General features: G+C 29.3%; 1 protein-coding gene and 1 non-coding gene across 2 annotated transcripts; both read left to right on the plus strand.

The window, feature by feature from the left end:
- The first annotated feature begins 9156 nt into the window (after window positions 1–9156).
- On the plus strand, window positions 9157–9366 carry LOC140974684 (small nucleolar RNA U3). The gene has a single exon (XR_012174841.1). It is a non-coding gene; the product is annotated as a small nucleolar RNA U3 (small nucleolar RNA).
- A 630-nt stretch (window positions 9367–9996) lies between these two features.
- Window positions 9997–12012, plus strand: LOC140973823 (small ribosomal subunit protein uS15). The gene is made up of 5 exons (XM_073436903.1): window positions 9997–10165; window positions 10248–10320; window positions 10426–10564; window positions 10665–10851; window positions 11678–12012. Exons 1-5 carry the CDS (start codon window positions 10143–10145, stop codon window positions 11709–11711), a joined length of 456 nt encoding a protein of 151 aa, XP_073293004.1. The 5' UTR covers window positions 9997–10142; the 3' UTR covers window positions 11712–12012.
- Window positions 12013–12041: the final 29 nt, after the last annotated feature.

Consider the following 12041-nt stretch of genomic DNA (forward strand, 5'->3'; position numbering starts at 1 on the left):
TCGGTGTTTTTATGTATCTTACAAATTGTACAAGGCCTGATATATCTTTCGCCGTAACTTTATTGGCAAGATTTAGCACATATCCAACAAAGAAACACTGGAACGGAATTAAACATATATTCCGTTATCTATGAGGAACGACAGACTTGGGACTTTTGTATTCAAAATATGCTAATCCAAGTATAATTGGTTATGCCGATGCTGGATACTTATCTGATTCACACAAGGCACGTTCCAAAACTTGATATGTATTTACTCGTGGAGGCACTGCAATTTCTTGGCGTTCACAGAAACAAACGCTCGTAACAACTTCATCAAATCATGCCGAGATTATCGCACTACATGAAGCAAGCCGTGAATATGTGTGGTTAAAATCAATGACCCAACATATCCAAATCTCATGCGGATTATCATTCGACGAGAAGCCTGTGATACTATATGAAGATAATGCTGCATGTGTTGCTCAAATGAAAGAAGGATACATAAAAGCGACAGAACTAAACATATTCCTCCTAAATTCTTCACATTCACCAAGGAGCTTGAGAAGAATAAATGTATTGATGTTCGTCACATTCAATCAAGTGAAAACTCATCAGATCTCTTCACAAAGGCACTTCCTACGACAATATTCAGAAAGCATATATATATAATATTGGGATGCGCAATCTACGAAATCTTTGAAGAATTGTTTGTGTCAACATGAGGGGGAGTTTACGTGACTGCACTCTTTTTCCCTTACTATGATTTTTATCCCAATGAGTTTTTCCTAGTAAGGTTTTTAACGAGCCAGTATAAAAACACGTAATGAAGACAATCATTATGATCATCATCACAAGGAGGAGTGTTGAAATTTAATATTTTAATATTGAATATTTCAATATTGAATGTTGAATATTTGAATGTCGAAAATTAGGTAAAATTAGGTGTTGAATATTGAAATTTGTGTGTGATGATGAATGTAATGATGTAATTTATTTTTGGATTATTTGTAAAGATTTTCTATAAATAGATCTCTCATTTGTGAAGAAAATCACAATTGAGTTGAGAGAAAAATATTATAAAGTGTGTAGTGTGATAATTTTGAGAGTTTGAGATTTTTATTTTTTACCGTAAATTTTTACTTTTTCACAACAAATTTATTTATTTACATGTATTTTGAGGGGGGAAAATGAAAAAGAGTATATATAAAAATTATGGTGGGAAGCAAGAATCAAGATGGATGATGTCTGTCGGCATGGATTGCCAATACGTGACTACTTACCAAACTTGACAAGAAAAGCCTTTTCCATTGTACGGTGTTGCTATATGGCTCTCTTTTTTCATATTTTTTTTAAATAATAATAGTAATTTATCATTATTATTAGGGCAACTTTGAAAAAAATACATATGTCCATCTTTGATTTAAAATTCAGTACCTAGATGTTTTTTTTTACAAATTAATACCTGACAACACTACAATCTTAGTTTTAACTACCTACAAAGATAAATTTACATTTTTGCCCTTTTATTATTTAAATAAAGATATAATTCTATCCACCAAATTAATTGTGTTTTTTCCATCTATCAAAGTATTAGTACCTATTATGGTGTTTCAAATACTTGATTTTGTTATTTGAATACTCCAAATGTGTGCAAAAATACTATATTTTCGAACAATCATCATAAATTCAATCATTGTTGGTTTTTCATTAAAAATGCATTATGATGACTTATTCATGTCATTTTATTTTTTAAAAAATATAGTTCATCACTCATCATGAAATAAGATTAAATACTTATTTTGACATATAAAGTATCTATTTTGAAGTTTCATATATTTGATTTGGCTCTTTAAATACTCCAAATGTGTAAGAAATTACTGGATCTTCGAACGATCCCTATAAATTCAGTCATTGTTTGTCTTTTCATGAAAGGTGTATTTTGATAACATATTCATCTCATTTAATTATTTTTTGTAACAAAATCAAATTCCAAACTAAGCATGTAAATTCAAAAGTACTTACTTTTACTTGAGAAATACCTATTTTGAGTTTGCAAATACTTGATTTTGTAAATGAGATACTCACAATATGTATTAAAATACTGGATATTCGAATAGACAACGTAAATTCACTAAATATTGGTATTTCAATGGAAAATGCATTTGGATGACATATTCATCTCATTTAATATTTTTTTTGTAAAAAAAATGAACAAATTCTCAAATAAGAATGAAAATTTTAAAGTAATTAGTTTTACTTGAGAAGTACTTAATTTGAGTTGGCAAACACTTGATTTCGTAAATGAGATACCCACAATATGTATTACAATATTGGATATTCGAATAGGCAACGTTAGTTCTCCAATAGTCCAAGTATTGATCTTTCCATGAAATATGCATTTGGATGAGAAGTACCTAATTTGAGTTTGTAAATACTTGATTTGATATAGGAGATACTCATAATATGTAATAGAATACATGATATTCAAATATGCAACGTAAGTTAACTAAGTGTTGGCTTTTCATGGAAGATACATTTGGATGACATATTCATCTCATTTAATATATTTTTTGTAAAAAAAAAACAAATTCTCGAAAAAGAATGAAAATTTTAAAGTACTTAGTTTTACTTGATAAGTACCTAATTTGAGTTGGAAAATACTTGATTTCGTAAATGAGATCCTCACAATATGTATTCAATATTGGATATTCGAATAGACAACGTAAATTCTCCAAGTGTTGGTATTTCCATGGAATATGCATTTGGATGAAAAGTACCTAATTTGAGTTTGCAAATACTCGATTTGGTACAGGAGATACTCATATTATGTAATAGAATACTGGATATTCGAATGTGAGTTCACCAAGTGTTGGCTTTCCATGGAAGATTCGTTTGGATGACATATTTATCTAATTTAATATATTTTTGTAAAAAAAATATTATCAAATTAGCATGAAAATTTTAAAGTACTTAGTTTTACTTGATAAGTATTCATATTGCAAAGACTTGATTCGGTACATGATATACTCATAATATGTAATAGAATACTGGATATTCGAATATGCAACGTAAGTTCACCAAGTGTTTGTCTTTCTATGGAAGATGCATTTGGATGACATATTCATCTCATTTAATATTTTTTTGTAAAAGAAAACAAATTCTCAAATAAACATGAATATTTAAAAGTACTTGATTTTACTTAAAAAAATACCTAATTTCATATTGCAAATACTTGATTTGGTACACGAGATACTCATAATATGTAATAGACTACTGGATATTCGAATATGCAACGTAAATTCACCAAGTATTGGTCTTTCCATGAAAGATGCATTTGGATTACATATTCATCTTATTTAATATTTTTTTGGTAAAAAAATTCTCAAATAGGCATGAAAATTTTAAAATACTTCGTTTTACTTGAGAAGTACCTAATCCGAGTTTGCAAATACTTGATTTCGTAAATGAGATACTCACAATATGCATTAAAATACTGGATATTTCGAATAGGCAATATTTCCATGGAAAATTCATTAGGATACTAATTCATGTCATTTAAATAAATAAACATAGTTCATTATTAATCATGGACTAATTGGTAGATACATTATGAACATAGTTCGTAAATGAGCTTGAAATTTGCACTTTAAGCATATCTATCGATTCTTGGATTAATGATTTAAAATATTCATCAATATTAATTGACAATACTTTTTGATATTCATTGAATGACTTATTTGACAATTATACTTATTTGACATAATACTTATTGGTAATTATTCATTATACTTATTAGTGTTTTTTTCTTTATACTTATGAGTATTAATTTATAATATCATTAATATTCATTCACAATACTTGTTGGTATTCATTAAATGACAAGGCAATACTTTATTTGATATTATCCTCATCAGTATTCTTTCATAATATTTATTGGTAATCTTTCATTATATGTATCAATATTATTTCATTATACTTATTATCAAATTTGAGTTTTTAAAGGGTAAAATCAATTATCAGTTGAATCTAATTATGTAATACTTGTAACAATTTATGTATCACATTTTTATTTCACGGATCTCATCATCAAAGGCCACTCAATATTGACTTCAAATTATACATTTTGACATCATCAAATAATCGAATTTGAGTACTTAAATGGTAAAATCAAGTATTTGTGAACTCGTATTATGTATTATTTGTATTAATTTAGGTATCGCATTTTTACTTCACGAATGTCATCATCAAAGACCACTCAATATTAACTTCAAATTATATAATTTAACATCCCCAAATACTTGGATATAAATATTTTGGGAGTAAAATCAAATATTTGCGAACTCGCATTAGATACTCTTTCTATCAGTTTAGCTATAATATTTTAACTTCACCAATTTAGATACTTTTCATATCAATGCATCTTCCATGAAAAAATCAATACTTTATGAACTTACGTTGCCTATTCGAATATCCAGTATTTTAATACATATTGTGAGTATCTCATTCAAGATATCAAGTATTTGCAAACTCAAATTAGATACTCCTCAAGTAAAACTAAGTATTTTAAAATTTCAATACTTAGTTAGGAATTTTTTTTTGGGTTTTTTTTTTGTTTTTACAAAAAAATATTAAATGGGATGAATATGTCATCCGAATGCATCTTCCAAGAAAAGATAAACATTTGGTGAGCTTACATTGCATATTCGAATGTCCAGTATTCAATTACATATTATAAGTATCTCATGTACCAAATCAAATATTTGCAATATCAAATTAGGTATTTCTCAAATAAAAATAAGTACTTTAAAATTTCTTTGCTTAGTTAGGAATTTGTTTTTTCTTTTACATAAAAAATATTAAATGAGATGAATATGTCATCTAAATGCTTATTCCATGGAAATATCAATAGTTGGTGAACTTAAGTTGCCTATTCGAATATCTAGTATTTTAATACATATTGTGAGTATCTAATTTACAAAATCAAGTATTTGCAAACTCGGATTAGGTACTTCTCAAGTAAAACTAATTACTTTAAAATTTTCATACTTAGTTAAGAATTTGTTTTTTTTTTTAAAAAATATTAAATGAGATGAATATGTTATCCAAATATATCTTCTATAAAAATACCAACACTTGGTGAACTTACGTTGCTTATTCGAATATCCAGTATTTTAGTACATATTGTGAGTATCTCATTCAAGATATCAAGTATTTGCAAACTCAAATTAAAGTACTTCTCATTTAAGGAGTAAAATTAAGTATTGGTAGACTCGAATTAGATATTTTTTTTACTAATTGAGGTATCAGATTTTAACCCCAAAAATGACACATCAAAAGCCACTCAATATTACTTGAAACTATTTTTTTTTGTATCCCAAAATAATCAAAATTGAGTCTTAAAAGGGTACAATCAAGTATATGTCAAATCAAATTAGGTACTATTTGTACCAATTTAAGTAACACGTTTTTTATTCACAAATCTCATCATCAAAGAACATTCAATATTATTTTCAAACTATATATTTTGACATACTCAATAGAATTTGAGTATTTAAAAGGTAAAATCAAGTGTTTGTGAACTCGAATTATGTATTATTTGTATTAATTTAGGTATCACATTTTTACTTCACGAATATTATCATTGGTGTCTCTTAATATTAACTTCAAATTATATTTTGGCATCCTCAAATAATTGGATATGAGTATTTACGGAGTAAAATCATGTATTTATAGACTCTAGCTAATTAGATATTTTTTGTACCAATTTAAGTATCATATTTTAATTTCACAAATGACACCATCAAAAGTCACTTAATATTACTTCAAACTTAAGTATTTTCTTACACATTTGAAGTATTCAAATAGCGAAATCAAATATTTGGAACCCCAAAATAGGTATCTTATCGATCAAAATAAGTATTTTTTCTAATTCAACAATGAGTGAGAAACTGTGTTTTTTCAAAAATTAGATGACATAAATAAGTCATCTTAATGCATTTTCAATGAAAAAACCAATAATTATTGAATTTATTGTGATAGCTCGAAGATTCAATATTTTCTTACACACTTGAACTATTCAAATAGTCAAATCAAGCATTTGGAACTCCAAAACAGGTATTTTGTAGGTCAAAATAAATATTTAATCTTATTTCATGATGAGTGATGACCTATGTTTTTTTTTAAAAAATAAAATGACATGAATAAGTCATCATAATACATTTTTCATGAAAAGACCAACAATGACTGAATTTATGACGAATGCTCGAAAATATAGTATTTTCTTATATATTTGGAGTATTTAAATAGCGAAATCAAGTATCTGAAACCCCATAATAGGTACTTTGTATGTCAAAATAAGTATTTACTTTTATTCCATGATAATTGACAAAAAATAATTTTTTTAAAATTATATTTTAAATGGAGAAGAGAGATATAATTTTTGTGGATAAAATAATATATTTATTTAAATAATAAAGGGTAAAAATATAAATTTTGTTTTATGAGGATTCAAAACTAAAAGTATGGATATGTCAGGTACTGAATCCTAAAAAATTATGGCTAGGTACTGAATCTTAATTGAAACATTGAATTAGGTATTTTTCTCAAATTTGCCGTTATTATTATACTAAAACAAAATACTCCTTTCTTTGAGAATCTCGACCTTTCGGTGCTCCTTCATAATTATTCTCACCACCTCCTGTAAAGAATTTGTGATTTAGGGTTAAAAAAATATATAGTTAGATTAAGGCTAAAATTCTTGCTAAGGAAAGCAATCCATCTTCCAAATTGTTTTTTAGAAAATTAAAAATATATTTTTTTAAAAAATAAATTAATTTCATCATCTCGAACTCTTTTGCTTAACAATGTCAAAACGGATTATGATTTTTGAATCGACTCATCTCATTCATAAAATAAGTGGATTGGATTGATAAAATTTCGGTCCACCCAAATGCTTTTGCTCCCCTTGCTACGGATTTTTGATCCGATCTTGTTATTGATATTTATTAATTTAAAGTCTTTTAAAGATACATGTATATTTATTTTTCAGTGCATGCCAAGTTTAATTATATTGACAAATTGCACTTATAGTTCACATGAAATATTTAAAAAAATAAAAAAAATTCCCTATTGTACGGATATTTAAAACTCGTGTATTTTTAAAAATCGGGCAAAGTTCTAAGTTTAAAAGATCACTAATTATACACGTGAGGTTATGTATATATATATATATTTTGGATTTTCTTAAAGTTTTTTAATATTGTCATTTGCCCGTAATTATATTTATATGTGATCGATAGTTTGCTGGTATAATATTATACCAAAATTTATAGTTTGTTGTTACAATATAACTTAAATATTTTAAATTATACTGCAGTCAAGAAAATGAACAATAACCAAATATGGTGTTTCAATGATCATCCCCCAACATTATCTTTAGTAATGAGTATAATATTTGCATATGTTGTTTTTGTACCTTCTACTCAAAAAGTGAGTAGGTCTCATGTGAGACCGTCTCACAAATCTTAATCTGTGAGACGGGTCAACCTTACCCATATTCACAATAAAAAGTAATACTCTTAGCATTAAAAGTAATACTTTTTCATGGATGACCCAAATAAAAGATCCGTCTCACAAATACGACCCGTGAGACCGTCTCACACAAGTTTTTGCCTCACAAAGTAGTGGCATTTATTTTGGATCGGTTTCTTATAGAAAATATTTGGGAAAGTACTCTTTCAAGACAGTTTCGATAATCCAAACATTAATTTATTTTTTTTATATAAAAAATATGATTATTATTTTATTTAGTGTCATAATTAAAACAAAATATGAGACCGGGCTTGTAGTCCAGTGGTCTCACCCGCCAGATTAACTGGCTTCCCTCTCTGGGTTTGATCCTCTCTCCGCGTTGTGTTGTAATAAAAAAAAATTTAAAACAATATATAATTTTTTAAAAGTAATTTCCCAAATACAACGATTATTGTTAAAATTTTGATACAAAATCAAATTTGATGCCACGAATATTATATAATCACAGTTATTGAAGAGGATGTAAAGATTCGATCATTAATAAACATACATACAATGTGCATATGCCTCTACTATATTTTTTCACTTTTGATAAAGGAGAAAATTATATATTTATCAAGTAATTTATATGTTTTTCATTTTTTGTTATGATATCAATCAATTCATAGTTTTAGTCTATTTTTATCGGAGTGTTGAAAAACGATGACATGACACTGAATATTGATGTGTCCACGGATGGAAAAATCACTAAAATCGAAAAAAATTTAATGTTTAGGTTAAATAAATCAATTTTATTAACAGTGTAAATTCGGATTTCATCGCCATCAAACGATAATAAACGTGCAAAAATGACCATAGAATTTTTATATCCAAAAAAATCAACAAGTTTTTGTTTAATCTGAAAAACCATTCTGTAAGTCATCATGACAAAACTTCGAATTGTCAAATTTTATGTTTGTTTGTTGTTGGAAAACTTTCTTCATGACTTTGTTTTTAAAATAATTAATTTTTTTAATTCATTGGCATGTTTTGAAATAATAACTAGATAAATAATCACATTTATATATATAATTTTGAAATTTATGTATATTCAATTAAATTAAAAATTTGTAAACCCAGAACCATTATATCATAATACAGAACGTGTTATAGAAGGATTTAATTTCGATAGAATATAACTTACCAAAACAAATTTATCTAATTTTATTAATTTCATGTAATTATTTTAAATTAACTCGAAATTAAATATAGGTTGTAAATTTAAAGCAAAGTTGTACGAATGAGTGTTTGTCGTTTTAACAAAAGTTATAGATTGTTAGTTCTACCTAACTATCAGTTTAAACGTCATAATTTAATCGTTCTATCTAACAAAAACAATTATTTTAGTTTAACATAACCTAATTTTATATTTGGTAGATATTTATAATCAAAGTGGCCTGTAAAACTCAATAACAAAAACGAATATAAACCATTTGATTGAAATTTTGCTAAGCACACCGCTAAATGACGCGACCGTAATCAATTCGATCCCCCGATTCAATCGGGGGCAAACGCCTACGAAAAGATCGCTTGGAAATTAATCCCACATCGAGCAATCATAAAGCAGATAAGCTTTTTATATATCTGGACGCCACGACGAATGTTCACGACCTTACTTGAACAGGATCTGTTCTATAGGTTCGTACCTTTGTGTCCTTGAGTTCTAAGGAGGCAGGAAACCGAGTCTGGTGGATGAGTTACGACCGCACGATCAGAGCGTGATTAACAATTCCAGTGGTTCCAGCCACTGGATCAGTAGAGGATCGTTCTCGACTCGACTCAGGGTCGAGGTGGTCTTGCGGTTGTCTGACAGACTATTTTTTCCCCCTTTTTTAATTTTCTGGTTTATGGGGTGTTCTATGCTGGGAAAAGTGGGTGTTTGGACGAGATTCAAGTATGCATACATGGTGTTCGATATTATGCCTTTGTCGAAGGAACTTAATTTCTTTGGAAACCCCTGTTTTTTATTCATGCATGTGAATCATAAATGATTCGAACATACTTATTTTTTTAAAAAAAAAAATTTGTATGGTGATTTAGGAATTAGGATCGTAAAATCTAATCAAACATCAATATTCAAAAGATGAATGAGAAATTTTTTTAAAAATAACAATATTTCTAGTGAACACGCAATTTGTTTGGTTAATGAACCTAATAAAAATAAATAAATTGTATACAAAATCATCCTATTTAACTTTAATATCGAAATACACGCATTCAAAACAAAACAAACCTCCAAAAGAAATTTTTATGACTGTCGTATCACATGTAAATTTTGTGATAAAAATAAATATTACTATTCAAACCATCAGATAGCGAGGTCAGAACCGAAACCGTATGCAAGAGGTTTAATTCCGAATTATCGATTTTAGGATCGATTATATTTGGAGCAGGCCTTTTTGGTGGCCCATTTTGTAATAGAAAAATTAGATTGTGTAAGTCCAGATAATATTGGGCCGCATAAGGCGATCTCGTTTCGCCTCATAATAAAACCCTAAAGCATTTGCGATTGTGGCGTTCTGTGTGTTCCAGAGGCAACTGAACTTTATTTAGTGAACGCATTGCAGCGTCGCCGTCGTCTCCTCCGCCACAATGGGTCGTATGCACAGTCGCGGGTATTCCTCTACCCGTATTCTCTCTTTTAATCTCGATCCACAAATACTAATCTGCTATTTTTGCATTTTTATCGGATTTCAGCAAGGGTATCTCCGCGTCAGCTCTTCCATATAAGAGAACTCCTCCAAGCTGGCTCAAAATCTCCTCTCAAGATGTGAGTTTGTCAAAAAAAGTTTAATTGTAATTTTGCATTCGTGCGCTATACAAGAGAGTTTATTTTGTGAATTAACTGGATGTGTTTGTTTTATCGGTTTAAAAGGTTGAAGATAACATCTGTAAGTTTGCAAAGAAAGGAATGACGCCTTCTCAGATCGGTGTGATTCTTCGTGATTCTAATGGTATTGCTCAGGTGAAGAGCGTCACTGGTAGCAAGATCCTTCGTATTCTCAAGGCCCACGGTATTATTTCGTTTCTGAATGTTTTCCTTCAGAATTTATCATCTTCTGAATAAAACTGTGGTTGATTTGCTGATGGGGTTGGTTAATGGATAATGTTTAGGTCTTGCTCCGGAGATTCCAGAGGATCTGTACCACTTGATAAAGAAGGCGGTGGCGATCAGGAAGCATTTGGAGAGGAACAGGAAAGATAAGGACTCCAAATTCAGGTTGATTTTGGTGGAGAGCAGGATTCATCGCCTTGCTCGATACTACAAGAAGACCAAGAAGCTACCGCCCGTCTGGAAATAGTAATATGCGCATACCCTTATCCATGTTTTGCTTTTCAATGCAGTTTACTAGAAATAATTGTGTATTTTACGCTTAACTCTGAAGTAATTGGAGGTTATTATTATGTTAAAATAATAATCTTTGAATCTATCATTTCTTTGCTCTTCCATATTATTGGAGTTTGTTGGTTAATTTCAAGATTATTGTGAAATTTTGAGCAGAATGTGTTATATATTTTAATGTGTTTTCGACTTGGTGTCACGGCTGTCCCTCATTCGAGGAATTTATTTTGTAGTTGACATTTTGTTTTCTGCATATTGTCGGCTGATTTGAATGCTATGAGCGATGTGGCAGCACCTTATATTAATTTTTTATGCAAGGCTTGTGTTGTGACTGTGGCTTACAAGCATTATTAAGCTGTTTTTTCAGATACAGGAAGGTGTTTTGCGTGGAGAGCTAGTTAATCTAAGCGAGTGTTAATGCTGTTAAAACGTTAGAGAAGTGAATTTGAAAGTATTCATTAATTCATTATGTAATAGAGAGAATATATTTGGTTGTTGTAAATATTAGCAAGCTGTGTCACCACTGTTGCATGTTGAAAACAAACTAGTGATGGACTAGAGATTTGTTCTGTTCTATTTGTGTGCAAGTATGTTTACCAACTTTGCCATTGCTATGTTGAAGGAGTATTAGTTCCAGAGTTTCCCGGTGTAGCCGTGCCTAAGATGATTGTTGAGTACTCGTGTTTTCTCGTTCTTCTCAACAATCTGCATTTACTACTTTGTCTTTTCACTGTGTAGTGTTTTATAATTTGATGCAAATTATTAATGAAACTCTATGATGCAGCGAGTCAACCACAGCGAGCACACTTGTCGCATAAATCAGTTCATCGCCTGGGGTAGCTTGGATGAAAATTCAAGATGGTTACAACTGCAGCCAGGCGATATACTAGGGCAATTGGCAGAATGTGTTCTTATAGGTCGAGTCATTTTGTTTGACAATGGTATTATGTTTACTTCAAAATGAATGTCAAATTTGAGTCTTTCCGTTTTTCTTGTTGTGTTGAAGTTTGGTACAATTCGGTGCGAAATCTTAGCCGTTGGATATGTACGAGTCAGTGCGCCGCCGAGTATTTACTATTTAACTTAAAAAACTTATTAAGTAGATCTTTAAAATGTTTTTTTTTTCCTAAATGAAAGATTTAAAGTGA

Source organism: Primulina huaijiensis, chromosome 3, assembly GCF_012295235.1.
Source record: "Primulina huaijiensis isolate GDHJ02 chromosome 3, ASM1229523v2, whole genome shotgun sequence".
Classification (NCBI taxonomy): Eukaryota; Viridiplantae; Streptophyta; class Magnoliopsida; order Lamiales; family Gesneriaceae; genus Primulina; species Primulina huaijiensis.